The sequence below is a fragment of the Populus nigra genome, chromosome 19 (assembly GCF_951802175.1).
Source record: "Populus nigra chromosome 19, ddPopNigr1.1, whole genome shotgun sequence".
NCBI classification, from domain to species: Eukaryota; Viridiplantae; Streptophyta; class Magnoliopsida; order Malpighiales; family Salicaceae; genus Populus; species Populus nigra.
Genome location: NC_084870.1, coordinates 11,169,932 through 11,189,547, shown reverse-complemented (window position 1 = coordinate 11,189,547; position 19,616 = coordinate 11,169,932). Strand labels below are relative to the sequence as shown.

The window sequence follows — 19,616 nt, the reverse complement described above, 5'->3', positions numbered from 1 at the left end:
ACCAAGTTAAAACCGAGTCAAACTGGAAAAACTGAGCCAGATAAAAAAACCGAGCCAAACTGGTTTGAACCGGTTTTTGTCCTAAAAACTGAATCAAAACCGATCGGTTTGAACCGGTTTCAGTTTTTTTTTAAAAAAATTATTTTAGTTATTTTTTTAATAAAAACTCAATCAAATAAAAAATGATCATCCTTACTTTAATAATAAAAGCTGATAATTATAAATTATAGCATTCTCTTATAATGACATATGTAGCCTTTTTTAAAAGAAATTGTTCGAAATGAATATTGAGTTTTTTAAGTTGTTGTCTCGAGAAAGAAGAATCGACAATAAAAAAAGAAAGAAAAAAAGACCACACAGAAATTTTAATGCATTGTTTTCTCATAAAGACAAAACACAGTCTCCTAAAAAAGACAGCATAATTAAGCCTAATTATAAACCTAATTTTCTTAAGAAGTAAATCCAAACCAAGTCTTCTGCTTCTTGACCTCTATGCTGCCAAGGATTACCCCCACTAACTAACTGTATAGTATTTTGGAAGAGATTATCAAAGCGCAATTACCACCTTTTCTTTTTTCTTTTTAAAGTAATAACATTCTCGGCGTGATGTCCCCAAAAAAAAAAAAAAAAAAAAAAAACACAAGTACTTTCGTGCCCTTCTACAAGTGAAAGTCTTCCAAAACCTATAGAATCTAACCAGAACTGCCTTCAAAACTTCCCTGCCTTCCTACGCTCTCTCCCTCACAGCCTCTCTCTCTCTCTCTCTCTCACACACACGCACACACACACACACGCATACACGAACACCCACCGTTCTTTTTCTCCAGCTCCATCTATGGCAGCCACCGCCGCCACCACCAGTAGTTTCTCTGCTCTTTCAAAGCATTCTCTTTCTTTAAACACTAGCCCTCAAGTTCCCCAGAAGGCCCCTCCTTTTCTCCTCCCCAAAACCCTTCAAAAACCCTACCTTTCTCACGCTACCCACAAAACCCACATCACTCTTTCCTCTAAAAATCCAATCTCTGACCTTGTTTCCACAGACAAAAAGAGCTCGGATGATTTTTCTTCTTATTTTGATGACGACGACGATAAGCCTCGTGAAGAGTGCGGTGTTGTGGGTATCTATGGTGACCCAGAAGCTTCACGTCTTTGCTACTTGGCCCTTCATGCTTTGCAACATAGAGGTCAAGAAGGAGCTGGTATTGTTACTGTTAATGACAATAAGGTTTTGCAATCTGTTACTGGTGTTGGTTTAGTCTCTGAAGTGTTTAATGAGTCAAAACTTGACCAATTACCCGGTGATTTAGCTATTGGTCATGTTAGATATTCAACTGCTGGGTCTTCAATGCTTAAAAACGTGCAACCTTTTGTTGCCGGTTATAGGTTTGGCTCTGTCGGGGTTGCCCATAATGGGAATTTAGTGAATTATAGGAAATTAAGGGCTATCCTTGAAGAAAATGGTTCGATTTTTAATACTAGTTCTGATACTGAAGTTGTTTTGCATTTGATTGCTACATCAAAAACTAGACCTTTCTTTTTGAGGATTGTTGATGCTTGCGAGAAGCTTGAAGGGGCTTATTCTATGGTCTTTCTTACCGAGGATAAGTTGGTTGCTGTGAGGGACCCTTTTGGTTTTAGGCCTCTGGTGATGGGAAGGAGGAGTAACGGTGCTGTTGTGTTTGCTTCTGAGACATGTGCTCTTGATTTGATTGAGGCCACATATGAGAGAGAGGTTTATCCTGGTGAAGTTTTAGTGGTGGACAAAGACGGGGTTCAATCTCTTTGCCTACTGCCCCACCCTGAACCGAAACAGTGCATATTTGAGCATATTTATTTTTCTTTGCCTAATTCAATAGTATTTGGCAGGTCTGTTTATGAGTCAAGGCATGTTTTCGGGGAAATACTTGCTACTGAGGCTCCTGTTGATTGCGATGTGGTGATTGCGGTCCCGGACTCTGGGGTGGTGGCTGCACTTGGTTATGCAGCGAAAGCAGGTGTCCCTTTTCAGCAAGGGTTGATAAGGTCGCATTATGTTGGAAGGACTTTCATTGAGCCATCACAGAAGATTAGGGACTTCGGTGTTAAGCTTAAGCTGTCTCCAGTGAGGAGAGTCTTGGAGGGGAAGAGAGTTGTGGTTGTGGATGATTCGATTGTGAGAGGAACTACCTCATCAAAAATTGTTAGGTTGCTTAAGGAGGCTGGGGCTAAGGAGATCCATATGAGGATTGCTAGTCCACCAATTATAGCTTCTTGCTACTATGGAGTAGATACACCAAGTTCTGAGGAGTTGATATCTAATAGAATGAGCGTGGAGGAGATTAGGGAGTTCATTGGATGTGATTCGCTTGCATTTCTACCATTGGATAGCTTGAAAAAATTGTTGGCTGAGGAGTCTCCGAATTTTTGTTATGCTTGCTTCTCTGGGAAGTACCCTGTCCCGCCAAAGGAAGTTATGGTGAAAAGGATCGGTGATTTTGTGGATGATGGATTGAATGGAAGTCCAGAGTCCATTGATGGGGGCTGGGTGCAAGCACCCCTGAATCAGGATGTGCAGAAAGTCATTGAAGCCGGGAAGTTGTCTTCTTTGACATGATACATGTTGTTTGCAACACCTCAAATTTGCCGAACTGATGGATTTTGGCTCAAGACAGCGAGATTAATGGTTATTTACTTTGTGATATGGCCAGGTGGTAGATGATTTCAATAATGATCTCGATACAATCTTTGTGTGCTGGCTTGGATTAATTAAGGTTCCAAATCTATAAGTTAACACAATTTTGTTTGGTCTTTTAAATTTTGCAAGATTTAAACCTAGAAGTGCGTGGTTTAATTTTTTACTTATTGCCGTATCGGCATTAACATGACATTTGTATACACAGGGATAGGTGTTCCATCAAAGTTTCAATAGTGAGATTTTTTGAATCTCTAGTGCCTTGTTTCCATTTCTTTTTATCTAGAAACTCTGTGCATCTCACAATGCATCAGCCCCTCAAAAGTGTTTCAAAACTCGACTGGTTACAACTGCTTAGGATGGATGGAAGTGAATCGAGTCTTTCATATAATTAATGATGCTGAATGGTATCCTGCTTCTGCATATGGCGTTAATTTCCAACGAAGAGCCTGAAATAACTTGTCCTTTTTCTTGCTTCTTCCAATAGTAAAAACATTGGCCTTCTTGTTAGAACAGTGGGGAAGGGAATTCTGCAGCTGCCCAATTTCTCTCGCTTTTTTTCAGCCTCGACTGAACTGTTATGTTCATGGAAACAAATGCTCATTGAGGGCTAGTTTTGATAGTGTTGACATGGTAACGCCATTAATGAACTGACCGGAACTGCTTTTTGGTCCGATGACACATGGATGGTATCAAAATCAGGTTACTCTTCAATGGTTTGACACGCCCACCAGATCAACTCTCGTGGAACTTTGCCTGTGTGTATGTTTCTCATATTAAGGTTGGTGATACCTCTTCATGGCTTTGCTTTTGGCGTGTACCAGTGTCTAATTCTAGCAGCTTCTTGTTATCTTGATAGCCAAAAATGTCAGACATGTTCTTCAGTTCTTCTGAACTGCTTACCAAGCCAGCCTCGCAGATCCATCCCAGTTGTACCAAGTCTTCTTCAAGAGACTACACTTAAAATCGAAACCTTGTCAAGAGGATTAACTTTGTAAGCTAGGCCATTAGTCTTTAAGGCAAATCAATCGGAAAAAGACAAGCTATAGGAGCTTTGTAACAACATTAAACTTCCTCATTTATTGTTTCAGGTGACCTAACAAAATTTTCAATTCATGTCTCAACCTTCCCTAAAATCACATGCCTTTTATTTATTTCTAAAATACAATGTTTCAAACATTTTAGAAAAACAAAATGGTACAAAATTCAGGTGAGGACAACCACCTTGTTCCTCTTAAAAACATTGGCAACGTTAAAAATTACAGCTCAAAAATACGTGCTTTCGTTGCTACAAGAGACAAGTACAAAAGAGCACAAGTACCAAAGAGCCCTTGCGAATGTAAAAGGCACCAGCATAAAATTCTAGAATCAAGGGAGTTACATATATGGAAAAAGGATTTTGCTGTCTAGTTTCCGGATGAAAAATAAGAATTGGCATGTATTAGCCATTCTCTGCTCGGTCATAGGCATTTGATTTATGCTTCGGTGCAAATGTAAAGGCATCTGGAACTTTGCCAAGCAACATTTCGGAGATACGTACCTGTATATAAATTGGAGCGAGTTAACACAACTGTAGTGTTTAGCAGCTTATGTAGCGGCACTAATCGTTAAGATATATTTAGAGAATTGCACATACCCAGTCAGCAGCAGAATCAGAAGCCATGAGCGTTTCAAGGTCATCACGACCATAGTATGAGGGCGGACGCCAGTTGAGCCGCTGTGGAATGACATCTAAGAGACCTACCGGTACATATCTGCATGTGTAGCTTAGCCACTCCAACAAGAAATGCCTAGTTGTCTCCACTCCTACAGATGTTGAAACAAGGAATTACTGTTAAATTGAAACCCTTTCCCAATCACCCATTCAGTATGAAATTACGTTTTTGACCAATACTGTATACCTTTTGTGTCAGATCCCCAATGTTCTAGGCCAGAACGCACATAATCCTTTAGAATGTTCAATCGCTCTCCGGAACTTATGTCCCAGTGCCTCTGTTCCTTGATTTCAGTAAATATCCAAGGCTGCAAAATACAGTGAATATTATTCTTAAGACTACAAAACTTTATTATGGTCTAGTAATAATTACATAAAAATGTAGAAACTAACAATTCACAGCTCCAGAGTCCCAACCTTAATTAGTGCACCTCTAGCTATCATGCATGAAGAAAGCTCAGGGCAGTCAGACTTGTGATTGTTCCAATCAACGAATGAAAAGACATCCCCATTTCCTAGAACTTGCAGAGAATCTGGGGCCTTTCTAGCACATTGGTATATGTAGTCCCAATCAGCAAGCTTGCTATAGCGTTGCTGACGTGATCGACCATGAATTGTTACAGCACTGGCACCCCATTTTCCAATATCCACAATTAATGAGTCAATACGGCTTTTTCCTTCAAAATAACCTGTCCTCACCTACATTGAGAAAATGCAGTATGAGCTATCAAAATTAAGTTTGGTCAGAGAAGCCCAAGAGTAACAAAGGCTGCAAGCTGGAAACACAAGCATAAAAGTGAAAGTTGGCATTTCCCTATGGAGAAAGTAAGCTGAACTATAAAATTGCAGAACAACATATCTGCTTCAGCATGGGGTTTGCACAGATATTTAATTATTACCTTGACAGTTATAGGCTTTTCCACTGTACCAGAAGTGGCTTCTATAATGCTTTTCATCCGCATTGGTTTTGTAAGAAGAGATGACCCAGCACCCTTGTTAACAACAATATCGATGGGGCAGCCCATATTTATATCAATGAAGTCCACTGTGCATTCCTGATCTATAAGCTCAACAGTACGTGTAACTGTATCTGGATAAGCCCCACATATTTGAACACCAAATAAATCCTCAGATGAATGACGTCTCAGCAGTGCCCATTCTGAAGCTTGACCCTATAATCAAAAGGAAATGAGGTTAAGCAATGTTCCAAGTGTTAAATCAAACTAATAGTGTATAGCATAGAGTAAAGAATCATTACTAGGCTATAGAGCATATATTTACTGACTATCATGGGAAGAAAACCACATATGATCCACAATATAACCATTTCTGACAGCGAGTAATGACAATGGAAATCTAAAACTGTACATACTTATGGAAAGTTAATGATCTTAGATCTTGCAAGCTACAAGCATTAGACATAATACAAATTGAAAAGAAAGAACCTTGTTAACAAGAAAACCAAACCAGCAAGTTGCGTAAAATGAGATAGTGATGAAGAAAACAGACCTGCAATAGATTTGTGCACATTGCCATTTCACCGCAAGTAACATCAGCTCCCAAAGCTTTACAGACTCTTCGAAAAGGAAGATTTCCAACAGTAGTCAAAGGAGCAAGGTACAATTTTCCTCTGAAGTCGATAAGCTTTTTTTCACGTGGGTGTAATTTTAAACTTCCATCAGTTTCTACACTATCAGCTATGACTTCTAGTTTATCAGATACAAGTTCTGGTTCTGTTTCGAGAGGGCAGTTATTCTCAATATCTTTCTCTGGGATACTCAATCCTGTTGCAAAACATATTCAATGTGAGATACATGTAGTTCCAAAAAATGCACCAATTTGGAACAAAAGTTTAAGACAACAACCATTGACTTCTTCGCCAGAGCAACCATTTACTTCAACAGCTGATTTTGCTTTCTTCTGGGGCCTAACTTCGTCAGTTAGTACTCCATCCACATCATCACCACCAAGCACTTCTGCAGCGCAATCTAATTTACCAGCTGAATCATTGCCCCCGTCACCACAGCCATTCTCATTAGTGTCATTAGTGCCACGAGAGTCATTATCATCAACAATTTTCTCAACTTCCTCCTCGTCCACTTTTTTCACTTTCGACTTACCCGGTCCCTTGGTAACAAATCAACAAAAATAAGCTACATTAAAAAAAAAATTCACAAATTCAACAGCATTGTCGGTGTTTTATTCATTACCGTAAGCCCAAGAGACTTGAGTACAGAATCCGCCTTCAGAAACTTCATTTTATTCTTCCACAAAAGCTTTTGAACATCCTTATTCAACCCATTAATCTCCGAAATTTGCTTTTTACCATTTCTAACACCATCATGACCCTTATGAGTTCCGTAAAATCTACAAGCTAATCCATAAGGACAGCACGACCCTTCCCCGTTTACGAACGGACACTCTCCCTCTAAATCCTCCGGTTTCTACACAACAGCATTTGCTCAATCAAAGTAGAACGGCAATAATTAAAAAAAATCGGCAAATCAGTGATTTGATTAATTAATTAATTACCTGAGCCTTGAATGCTTCCAAGTCATGATTGAACCGGCAGTTATTTTTATACGGACATGAATTAACATCTCCAGTTTTAGCTAATTCAGGGCAGAGATTCACTGAGGATTTCTTTTCCTGCCATAAGATTTATTTTAAAAAAAACAATAAATAAATAAATATCACAACCAAATAAAAATGTAAGAAATGGAAAATCAGAACCTGCTGGCGTTCACGTTTGAGTTGTCGTTTGGACTTCTTCTCCTTGGCCACTACACTGGTAGTGTTAGTGTTAATAGATTTTGAGATATCATTATTAGAATCGGAAACGGTGGATGACGTGGTATCTTTTTGGGAGGCGCGAGAAGGTGGAGGACGGAGGAATTGTGGTTTCACTGGAGCTATGGATTTGGCGATGAGTTGTTCTGGTGTTGCTGTTGGTTGTTGCTGGTCCTGAGTTGGATTCAAGTTTTGGGAGGTAAGTCCCGCCGGTGACTCGGCCATTGTGGACAGGTTGAATCAGCGTTGAGTTAACTAGGTGGCTACAGGCAGCCTTGGTTTTGTTTCTGTTCAGTTAGTGCATGGGTTTTTGATGATGGAGTGAATGGTGGAGCATGGAGGAGGGGTTCGTAGGGTTTTGATCAGGGGGCACCTAAAACGGCGGATACGCATGTCGTTTAACTTGCCAAAGCTTTTTTTTTTTCTCCCCTGAATATAACAGCTTAACTAAAAAAAACATTTATGTGATGGTACGTAAAAATTGGTTTCGTAATATGGTAAAGGCGTGTCTCCATTGTACTGTGAGAAGGATATGGCAACCCTAAGATTTTACGAATGTTTTATTTTATTCGTTGATTTTTAAAAAAAAAAAACTTGATCGCATAAACAGATTCCCAGTTAGGTTTGGATTTTATTAAGTAGTGAAAATGCTGGGTCCCTCTCGTTGAAGAGAGGTTTTAAGATCAAATCATAGTCTTAATCCTTCCATTAATGAGACTTGGTTCTTGCGGCTCAAAAGATTTCCGAGATATAAAGAAAAAATTCGAATTACATAAACCTAAAAAGAGGAAGCAAATGCTACTCGATAGATTCAATTTTTAAATTTTCCATCTATCTCTGAGGCTTAAGATTATACTATCATTGGTATTAATAAAATTATTGGTTGCAAGGAGGCGGCAGCAATTTTTTCTGCGTGCATTCAAGATTCAGCCGAAAGGTGAAGGGCGAAGAAGAAGAGGCTACAAACATAGGATATTCAAGCTACTGAGTATGCAAGCAGAGACATAGAAACGGCGAGAGAAGAAAAGGAAAGAATTAAAGAACACAAAAGTCAGATTAGCACCGAAGCAGGTTCGATGTTGATTTTTGTTGTGTCCAGGTAATGTTAAAAGATTTTGTTCTATTCTCAGTTAATCTCTTGGTTGTGTTAGTAAACTTTGATGGCGTAATACTTGATTGTTTATGAGGATCTTGAACCTCCCTTCTACAAAATTTACACCAGATGGCACTCTGTTCTCTGACAGAAGTCAGAACAAGAAACATGACATAGCAAATAGATAGAAAAGCACAAGTAACTACAACGAGAATCAACCATTCTTTACTGAAATAAACAAAGAAAGAGTTTTCTTCAAAACGTCTCAACAAACATATTATGCCTAAGAAATGTTTCCCTTGAGGAAATAAATACCTAACAGATACAAATAACATTCATAATCATAAGTAACACATATATTGAGGCTTGTATGTATATATCACTTCAAACGAAGTTCCGAGCTGGATATGCGATGCAGGTTGAATTTGTAACTGCCACACCTTAAAGACGTCTCTTGGAGATGGAAAACTAATGAATGAATGCATTGAAAGAAACAAATGTAAAGCACCAGAAGTTGGTAAGACGTTAATAACCCAAGCAGCCATCGTTTTCTCCCCAACCTATTGATTCGAATCTGACTTTAAGGTAGTACTGCCATTTTGTTGAGGCTGTGGCTGGGAGGACTGCTGCTGCTGCTGTTGCAACTGATGCATGTTGATTTGGGAGGCTGAAGGCTGCTGCTGCTGCAATTGCTGCCTGTTAAGTTGAGAAGGTCGTGGCTGCTGCATGAACATCTGAGGGTTGACAGAAAGCTGCTGCTGAACCAAGCCCTTGGATGGGTCAGAATCCCCACCCCGCTCTGCCGTAGCAATCTTCAACCGTCGTACTTCACCGTTTAATGCTTCGTTTAGAGCTGTTAAAATTGAACAAGATTACCAATAAATCTACCAAGTATGCTGAAGCTGAATGTCAAAGAACAAGTAAATAACGCATGTGGCACAGATGTGCTTCAAAGAACAAGGGAAAGGGCTTGCACGAGAAATCAACAAACTCTTAATATATAATATATAGTATTACTCCTAGCAATGCAATTCTTTCAACATGTTTCGCTCACTAATTAGGAAGTTAGTATCACACACCAACAGATAAACGTTCAAAGCAAGTGATTGTTCACCTAACTATATGGACATAAGTTAACAATAGAAATGTCCATGGCAGCATGGCCACACAAGCAGGAGAGCTAACCGCTATGGATAAAAGTTACATGCCATAAGGCCTAATTCTGGATATGCAAGTTCCACAGACAACAAAGAACAGGAAACCACCACCACCCCTAACTCTACCAGCACAAACCACGCATGGTGCATTCACACAACAGGTTCTGACCCTATTTTTGTTTTGTGCCAATGAAACCTATAAATGCAAGAGAGAGAAAAATGCAAAGAAACCCAGGTGGGAGAATCCATACCATCTCGGAGTTGTGCTTGTTGCTCCATGGCTTGAAGGCGAAATTTCAATTCATTATTCTGGCTTGTAAGACCAACAGAATCCCTCTGGAGAGAAGACAACAACGAAATTTTTAAAAAAAAGAGACTACTAGAATACATGGAAACAAATTTCAAAACTCTAAATCACTACCTGTAAAAGAGTAAGCTGAGCAGACAATGTGGTAGCTTCTGTCTGCAAAGTCTGAACCTTGTGTTCTAATTCTGAAATATATCTCATCTTCCTCTCCTTAGAACGAGCAGCTGATTGCCGATTCGCCAAAATCCTGATATTGACCAACAAATGAAGAAAATGAAACATTGGGGCCAGGCTTATAAAATATCGAGAAAAACCTGCGGCAATTATTGATGAATATTGAAATAGAAGAGAAACTAGAAAAAACACAAGATTTAACGTGGTTCGGGACTACATAGGCAAATTGCCTACATACACAGGAGCAAAGAGCTTTTATTTTCATAAGATGAATAGGGTTACACGGTGTAGATCTTAAACCACCTAATAGCCTAACCGCCCAAGAGTACAACCGCCTAAGAAATATTAGGAAATTTTAATAATACCATCGCTCAGTACGCTCCACTTTGGCATCTGCCTATGATGCCACAAACTACAACATAACATGAATTATTGATCAAATGGGATAAAAGGTTACCTCTTTGCACGTTTTGGGTCAGTTGAAGCAATCTCAGCAAGTTTCTCATTAGCCATAATTTTCTTCAGTTCAGCACCACTAAATTCACCATTCCCAAACTCCAAGCTAAAGGCATTGCCATCCATTGAATTGGTGGGTGAAAGTTGACCTGGACGAGTTCCTGGTGAAGGTGGCAATTTTGGAGACTCATCACCAAAGTTCAATTTGCCCATGAAACTATCCATTGACACACTTCTGTAGTGCCTGGAGGTAGGAGCGATATCACCTCCAGCACTCCTTTTGATCCCCTCCCTCTTCTCCGTTGAAGAACTAAATCCTCCTCTTGGCACGCTGCCACCACTTTCATTAACGCTGCTTTCTGCCTCATTATCACTGCTATCACCACCATTTGTCTTAGTTCCACTAGCTCTACTATCCAAATCCTCACGATTCTCATTACCATTCTTCTCATCAGTACCCGAAGAGTTCAACGCATCAATGTTATCTAGATTCATATAAGCAGAAAACAAATCATCCACATCCCCTTCAGATTTCCTCTCACCCGTCCCCTCCGCAATGCTTTCACCAGCTCTCTCCCATTCTTTTTTTACCAACTGAGCTGGCTTGGCCATCGCTGGATTCTCTCTACCGGACAACGACCGCTCCAAGCCACCTGAACCCCTCAACGGAATAAGGGGAGGTGAACATTGCAACACATTACCAAATGGAATATCACTGTTAGACCTTCTATGGGCTTTCCGTGGAGGTAAACTCTCACCAGCACGTGGAGCATTGCCCCTATTAAAAGGGGAGGGTGGCAACAACGAATGAGAGCTACCATCCTTATCCTCCATGGACACATCAGTTGAAATAGGGTCCGAAACCGTTGGCGAAGAGGAGTCACGAAAAGGGGCCGGACTCAACGGTGGCAAGGAATCAAGGCAGAAAAACGATGATGGCTGCGATAAAGATCGCGAATGGGTAGGTCCCATACTGAAATTCTGGGTACTCATTTGCTGGTTCGCTGGCCTAGACACCGGGATCTGGGAATACGGCGAAATGGGTGGGATCTGATTAGGATGTGAAGGCGGAATCCCTACTCTTTTGTTACTATCACCACTAAAATTCTGATAAAAATTCGCAAAATGCCTTGCCCGCATCTGGGTTTGGTTCAAATTCAATTGAGAAACATCTAATTGGTTTATCAAAGAAAAGGGTTGTTTAGACATTGTAGCAGATGACGATTGTGTTGTTCCAAAAGAAGATTGCAACCTGTGTATCATTTCACTATTAGCATCCTCCGTATCACCCATTTCACTTACCTCTAGACCAGCAAAAACCCAGTAATCAATATTTCACTAATGCCACTTCAAAACCCTTAATACTTTTGATCAGACTTAAACCCCAATTTCAAGATAAACCCACTTCACTTCTCACCAAAACTCGATCAAATAACAATGAAAACCAATCACACAAACAAACAAAGCCTTGAAAACCTGCGAAATGAACATACAAAAACAAGAATAAGAACCCACAACACAAAAAAAAACTGAAATAAAAAGAAGATTGAAAGTGAACACAGGATTCTCACTTAAATAAGTAAAGACTAGACTACCTTGTTAACTCAAAAGGTTCATTTCCACACACACAAAAAAAGACACCAGCCGGCGAGACTGCTGAAAACATATAAATAACAAGATAATTTTTTTCACAGATTTTTTTCACTTTGTTTTTCAAGGCGGAAATGGCGAAGAAAAAAAGTAAAACTAAGGGCTTGGTGTGTGTCTCTCTGGTATTTGTTCTCTCTCGGAGAAATGAAAAGGCCGTGCGTGATTTCAGTGAGGTTTTTTGTTTTTTGTTTTTTTATTTTTTATGATGACGAAGACTACGACACGGATTTTATGACGGTAGAGGGAGACGCGTGAAGTTAATGAAGAATTTGTGGTGAATTTGAATTGGGTGTGAATTTGAATTTCATTCCGACCTCGGTTTTTGACATCTTTGTTCCCTTTGTCACCGCAACTTATTGAGCAAGAATTTCGATCTTTTGGATTTATTTTGCCAGTTTTGGGATTTCTTCCTCCCACGCGCTTGCCATTACAGTCTAATGCACGTTAGGTTCAATCTTTATTTTTCTACTTTATTTGTCCATCCACGCGCTTGCCATTACAGTCTAATGCACGTTAGGTTCAATTTTTATTTTTCTACTTTATTTGTCCATGGTGGATTTTTTCGTATCATTCTCAAAGGAAATTGGTGTATTAAGAAAGAATTATCTTTTATAAAACAAAAAAGGATAATTTTTATCACGAATCTTTTCTTGAATTTAAATTTAAATAATAAGTTAACTAAAAAGTAAATATATTTGACATTTAATAGAAATTTTTATTTTTAAGATTACAAAAATAATAGTACATTTGATTATCAATCATTGTTATTTTTGCCACAATTTTTTTTATTATAATTTTATCATCATAATTTTTTATAAAATAAAATTCAAGTAAAAACATGCCTAAAAATCAACATGAGATAGGTAGATGATTATTGTAGTTAATATCAAGAATTAATTTAGTTTATTTTATTTATATAGTTTGATAATACAGGCTTGGAGTTATTCGTAAAATTAATATCTATAGAAATTTTTTTTAATTCCTGCTAATTTTTATATTTCTATTATTGCATGATAATTATCATGACTATAATGTAAATCTCCAACACAGGTAGTATTTTAAATGAAATGTTTGTTAAGTTTTTTCTTGAATATAATCACAGCAAGTTAACAAAAAAAAATCTAATTTAATTAGAAATCAGTGTTTGATTGGAGAAGTGAAAGAAAATTTTCATTTTCCCATATAATACGTTGCACAGACCCCTTAAGAGAGTGGGTCTTCCGAGTCAAAAGCTTTGGTAATCGTGGAATTTATTTCTTCCATACTTGTCTGCCTCTGCACCCATACTGGTCAATCATGGAATTTATTTTCTTTCTGTTTTATATTAACATTTATTATTATTATTTTGCTATATTTGGTGTGCATTTTTTTATCCCAGATATTTACCTTCCATAATCTTCTTTCCGATGGATTCGATTGTTAAACTATTTCTATTTAACATAGTTTGGAAAAAATAATTTTTTAAAAATAAAATAATATTATTTTAATACATCTTAACATGAAAAATATTTAAAAAAAAACTATAATTACACTCCCAAACTAATTTAAATGTAATTTCTAGTTTTCCTGAGATTTTTTTTTATCACGGATGACATGGCAATTTTTCTTTTTTTCTTTTTTAACCCTCGCTTGATTTTATTTAAATTTTGATTGCAATTGTTTTTACTTCTTATTATATCAGTTTCCACAACCCCTTCTATCCAACCCAAGGTCACGAACTACCTAAATGTAGAAATAATTTTATAATATTTTGTAGTTATATTCTTGAATCGATGATTTATTTATTGCCCGTTCAATGCTATGATAGTTTATGCCTTTTAAAGTATTTTTTATTTAAAAAAACTAAATTAACATTTTTAAATAGTTTTAATATTTTCATATCAAATATAAAAATTATTTTAATATAATTTTAATTTAAAAACATCCTTAAAAAACACACTACATACTTGGCACAGCAAGGCTGATTATGTACATACTAGCAGTCTACTATACACATATTTTTATGCATTAAAAAAAAATTAAAATTCTCGACTGAACGAGTAGTCATCTCGTTCTCTCGAGAGTAGCATGTATGGTTTCACGCCACTTGGAACGACAAGCACCCACGTCCAGTGTCCATCAAGATCGAGGATTGAGACGTCTTACAAGCTTTTGATTGAATGCAAAGACTTTCGTATTGAGATATATTGCTTCAATTTTGGGCATCCATTATTGATTCCAAATTGCACCCTACTAGGCCTGTAGCTTACCTTCATAGCTAGCCTTCTTATCTTGAATATTTATTTGTTTTCCAGGGAAGGCTTCTTATCTTTAAAAATTTGGAAGGTGTTCCGAGTCATTATCACCCTAGTCTCTCTCGTGACTTGCACCAATCGAGAATGGACATCTTGTGCAGGGGGTTACTTAATTTCAAGGACAAAATATATATAACTTCAAGAAGACGCCCTCGAGGGCTGCAGGAGCTGACGTTTGGAGAACTCATGCACGTCTAGCAAAGGGGATTGGCAGCATCAAATTGCTTTAAAAAAAATACATCATCTTCGGACATGAAATTTAAATTGAGGTTACTGGTCCTGGGCCGTGAGGGAATGGGTAGTGCTTTCCAATTGGAAAAGGAAAAATACATCAGATTTTAGTTCGATGTTTCTTTGTTGACTTATGTTGTGTAATGCCAACCACCCTACCAGAATAAGCTAGCTAAAAGATTTGGAAAGTTTCATATCTGTCTTCCATTTAGTTGCAGCTCTTATCCGTGACTTGTCCAAAAGGCAGGCAAGTGAATGGACCCCAAAAAACCCACCGCTCTCCATCTGTTCACCAGAGTTTCTCAAAAAAGAAAAACACCCCGTCAATTTTCTGCTCTTGCAAATCACCACAGTGATTTTTATATGAATTTATACCATCAAGAATTTTTCGATGAAAATATATCCAATTATTTTTTTTATTTTTAACATTGGGCGCATTAAAATTGTAAAAAAAATATTAATTTAATATTAAAAAAAAATAATCACAAAAACAAACACTTTTTATGTACATACTACCAGTCTACTAAGATTAAATCTATTTGAATGATTTTTAAAAAGGCGCCACTCCGCATCATAATTTTTCTAAATTTAGAAATGAGCATGGAATCATATATAAAATAAGGTTGATTAATTTAACTTCACAAACAATAAAGTGATTAATATTGACTCCGTGTAACCTCATGGGCCATCACTGCATTTTTTTTCCCTTTGAAAATGCATATTACTTTTTTCTTATTACTGTAACACCGCGTTCTACTTGAACTTACAACAGTAAAGAAATCTCTTACCACCAAAACAACTGCTCGCACAGTTGCGCTTGAACCTGTGAACAAGAGCTTACATGTAAACCATGAAGCAGGTTCATGGCTAGGCTACTGTTACATGGTGCCCCGAAGCTGGCACGTCATTGCTAGTGAAGCGAGCCACGAGAAAAGGGTCCTCGCTCCTGACGGTGTCGACTCCATGCCCCATGGCCCAGAAATACAGTGGCAGAAGGAGGTGTCTGAGAAATCTCAAAGCTGTATCTTGACTAGCAATGGTGCCGTGTCCAGAATGTTGATGTTCATTGTCACCAAAAGTGAGACCATTGCATTGACAATGAGCAACATCCTTGTCCACAACTTTAAAAATGGCCTACACACTGTAAAGAAGCAAGGTGGGTAGCAAGGCACTGCCTAATTGAAAGCCAAGGGTTGGATATGAAAATGCATGGCCCTGACAAGTTGGAATTACCAAACCCACAACAGAGCCACAAGAGATGTTCGGCTAGAGACTTGTCCTTGGTTTGGTATCAGGAGCATCAAGTGGTGGTGTTTGTTAGGAACATGTTTTCCAACAAAGGGATAAAAAAAAAAGTACAATGATTGCTTGCGTTGATAAAATTGTAGTCCGAATTTGGCATCACATTTAGGGTGCCCTGGAAATTATTATTTTCTGAGTAAATTTGAAGACAGAGTATATGTTAAACGAACATGGTTATAAATCCCGACCTTGTTTAAAGTATGGGTCACATGTTGTTAAGTAATTTATTTATTTGAATTGATTCGAGTTATTTTTTATTTTATTATTTAAAATAAAAATTATAATATTATTATTTTATTTTATATTTTATAAAAAATTAAATCAAATATCCCTAAAATTTTAACTAAATCAACTAAATTTATTTATGATATGCAATTCAACTCAAATAAGTTATGAGATGATAGATCAATCAATGATTTAATATCAATGATTTAACATACTGCATGGCAAGGAGTGGCAAGTAAAGATTCCGTTTAACATTATAATAATTATTATTTTTTAAAATATTTTTTATTATAAATATAATAAAATAATATTTTTTATTTATTAGTTTATCTTTTAAATACGGTGAAAATAAAAAAACAAACACCGCCGAAATTTCTGTGCATGCGGCCCCCTTGCTTGCACAAATTCAAAACTAGCACCGGACGAAGTGCATCCATATTTCCTACCTCTTCAGAAAATCAATGAGCATTAAGTTATTGAAGAAAAAGAACGCAAATTAACACGCGCGAGCGCATAAATATAGAGGTGGCGATAATGGTGGTTAATTCAAGTAGGTGAGCGTTTATTTTTAAAAAATAAAATTTAAAATTTAAGTTTTATAAATAAAATATATAAAATTTTATTTTTTAATAGGTTAACTCGACTGAATTAATTAAAATTCAATAAATTTTTAGATACTAGGATTTCAATAAAACAAATTATACTGGTAGAGTGAAAAAATAATTTATTAGTTAAGATTTGGAGATAAAATCTTTACTTGAAAAGTCATATACATGCATGCATGAATTCACAATCCAATGCTTAAAAATATTTTTTTTGCGGTTATTTTTTAAAATGAGTTTCGTGTTAAAATATATTAAAATAATATTTTTTTATTTTTTTAAAATTATTTTTGAGATCAGTATATTAAAACAATCTAAAAAATTTAAAATAAATTTAAATTATTTTAGAACTTCCCAAACAGTGCACGATAAAATCGGATCTTGAGAACTCAAATTCTACTTTAATTCAATTTAAGTCATGGGAGGAACCAACAAATCATCGTGGATATTCTGAGATTCAATTTCATGAAATCTTATTCGTGCTCGTTCATCATGCTTAACAGTTCATCATGGTTAACAAAATATATCAAAATCTTTGTTTCATTTTCTTGAAAAATCATCTCTCAATAAAGATCCAGCCTGCTTGGAAAAGTAATTATAATTGTTTTTTAAAATGTTTTTCATGTTGAAATGCATCAAAATAATATTTTTTTTATCTTTAAAAATTATTTTTAAAATCATCACATCAAAACGATCTAAATATATAAAAAAATTAAATTTTAATAAAAAAAATAAAAAAATAAAAAATTTCATCAGTTAAAACATGCATATACACATGTGTATCAATGTGCATGTTATCTCAATTAATTTTAATAATATTGATGCAAGTGACAACTAGGTTTGTTTCCCATGTTATTATTTTAGTTTTAATTATTTTATAATAAGCTCAATTTTTTATCTGGATGAAGGATTATTCTCTTTTATGAAGAGACTGAATCTTAATTTATTTTCACACATATAAGAATGAAATTAAAAAATATATATTATCTTAATTAAAGGAAAGTTATAATTAAAAAGGATATGAATAGCTGTGCACATTAAATAAAATTATTTTTTAGTTATTTTTTAAAATATTTTTTATTTAAAATATATTAAAATAATATATTTTTAAAAAATTATTTTTATATCTCACCTTGAAACAATAAAAAAAACAATAAAATACAAAAACAATCAGCTAAGATGTCCACGTGACTCTTGCAAGACCATCGAAGACGTTTTTATGTTCACCTGAACGAGTAGGACCTACGAGGACACGCGTTGAGAAGAACCGATAGTGGCATTAAGGAGCACGTGGCGCATTTTAGTGCTTCGAAGAAAAAGGGTATGCTTATCCACTCTAATCGAAGCACTTGTCAGTCAAAAAAGCAGACACGGCCCATTTAATTTTTCTTCTGACTGGACCCACTTAGAGATGGACATGACCTAACAAACGTGAAAGAGAGACATTTTTGTCATTTTATCAACTTCACCAACGATGTCGTATTGCCTTCCAGGGGAGACTTTGTTACTGCGCCATTAATCTCTTACCCTCCAGTTGACTGGATCAGAGATGAAGGATTGAATGTATCCCTGTTCTGCAATATCTTGTTCGGCGTTACGTTTCTAGTTTTTTTTAAAATTTAAATTATTTTTAATTTTATTTTTTTTGAATTAATTTTACATATTAATTTTAAAAATATATTTTAAAAAATTAAAAAAATATTATTTTAATATATTTTAAAATAAAAAATAAATTTGAAAATCAACACCCTGTCCCACATTGATCTTTTCAAAAGCAACATTGCGTATATGATGTTATTTTTTCCAAGTTGCACGTATAATAATAATAATAAAAAAAAGCTTTTTTTGTTTTACTTCAACAGATTCTTTACGCAGGTTTGTAATATTTTTTTTTTCTAGATTCTAATTTTGAAGCGACCATTCATAGATATTTATCAGATTTATTTAACTATATTATTTTAATATGGGATATACATTCTTAAAATCATCAGAAAAAATATATATATATATTTAGTGCTAATTAACAAGCCAGTTTGGCTTGATAGTACCTTGACATTAAAAAAAAAACTATTATTTTTTATTATACATGTCCCGTACTCCAAAATAAAAATATAAAAATAAGCACTTTTAAAACACGTCAAAAATTGAAACTACCGTACTCCAAAATTTACCTATAGCATGTTTGGAATTATAATAATTGATATTTTTTAAAGTGTTTTTTATTCAGAAATGTATTGAAATAATTTTTTTTATTTTAAAAAAATTATTTTTGACCTTGGTATATCAAAATAATTTAAAAATACAAAAAATATTAATTTGAAGTAAAAAAAATAAAAAAATTTACATATTTCAAATGTATTTTTAAAACACAAAAACAAATATGATATTATACACTAAATAACCAAGGGTTTTCACCCATGTAACACCCCACCTCACTAGCAAGATATTGTCCGTTTTGGCCCTCCCAGTCCACTCATATCCAAGGCTTCCACCAAGGTCCACCTCACAGATTTGTTCTTGGCAGCCACGCATGGCTCCAAAATGCATCTTGCTAGTCAAGGTGAAGATGCACTTATAAAACCATGGCTCTGGACACTCGCTTCCGATGTGAGATCTTACAATCCCCCCACCTGAAGACGAGTCATACTCGGCTCTGATACCAAATGTAACACCCCACCTCACTAATGTCTGCTTTAGCCCTCCCGATCCATCCATGTTCAGGGCTTCCACCAAGGTCCTCCTCACGGGTTTGTTCTTGACAGCCATGCATAACCCCAAAACGTGCCTTGCTAGTCAAGGTGAGCATGCACTTATAAGACCCTGGCTCTGGACGCTCGCTTTCGATGTAGGATCTTACAACCCACCCCTTCACTGCTCGTGTGAATAAATGAAGGATGTTATTTTTTTAATATATATCTTCTTCTTCTTTTTCTTTCAATGCACTTCTTTT

At 36.1% G+C, this 19,616-nt stretch overlaps 3 protein-coding genes across 3 annotated transcripts; 1 reads left to right on the top strand and 2 right to left on the bottom strand.

The window, feature by feature from the left end:
• The first annotated feature begins 661 nt into the window (after positions 1-661).
• Positions 662-2,928, top strand: LOC133679286 (amidophosphoribosyltransferase, chloroplastic-like). The gene has a single exon (XM_062101830.1). The coding sequence runs from the start codon at positions 836-838 to the stop codon at positions 2,591-2,593; it is 1,758 nt and encodes a 585-aa protein (XP_061957814.1). The 5' UTR covers positions 662-835; the 3' UTR covers positions 2,594-2,928.
• Positions 2,929-3,797: 869 nt separating this feature from the next.
• On the bottom strand, positions 3,798-7,586 carry LOC133679285 (tRNA-dihydrouridine(47) synthase [NAD(P)(+)]-like). Its single transcript, XM_062101829.1, has 10 exons — positions 7,119-7,586; positions 6,918-7,034; positions 6,596-6,829; positions 6,251-6,512; positions 5,895-6,169; positions 5,285-5,557; positions 4,803-5,084; positions 4,573-4,693; positions 4,308-4,477; positions 3,798-4,211 (listed from the first exon to the last, which is right to left on the bottom strand). Exons 1-10 carry the CDS (start codon positions 7,398-7,400, stop codon positions 4,113-4,115), a joined length of 2,115 nt encoding a protein of 704 aa, XP_061957813.1. The 5' UTR covers positions 7,401-7,586; the 3' UTR covers positions 3,798-4,112.
• Positions 7,587-8,471: 885 nt separating this feature from the next.
• Positions 8,472-12,243, bottom strand: LOC133680081 (bZIP transcription factor 29-like). The gene is made up of 5 exons (XM_062102897.1): positions 11,958-12,243; positions 10,364-11,838; positions 9,847-9,979; positions 9,677-9,761; positions 8,472-9,121 (listed from the first exon to the last, which is right to left on the bottom strand). Exons 2-5 carry the CDS (start codon positions 11,653-11,655, stop codon positions 8,829-8,831), a joined length of 1,803 nt encoding a protein of 600 aa, XP_061958881.1. The 5' UTR covers positions 11,656-11,838; positions 11,958-12,243; the 3' UTR covers positions 8,472-8,828.
• Positions 12,244-19,616: the final 7,373 nt, after the last annotated feature.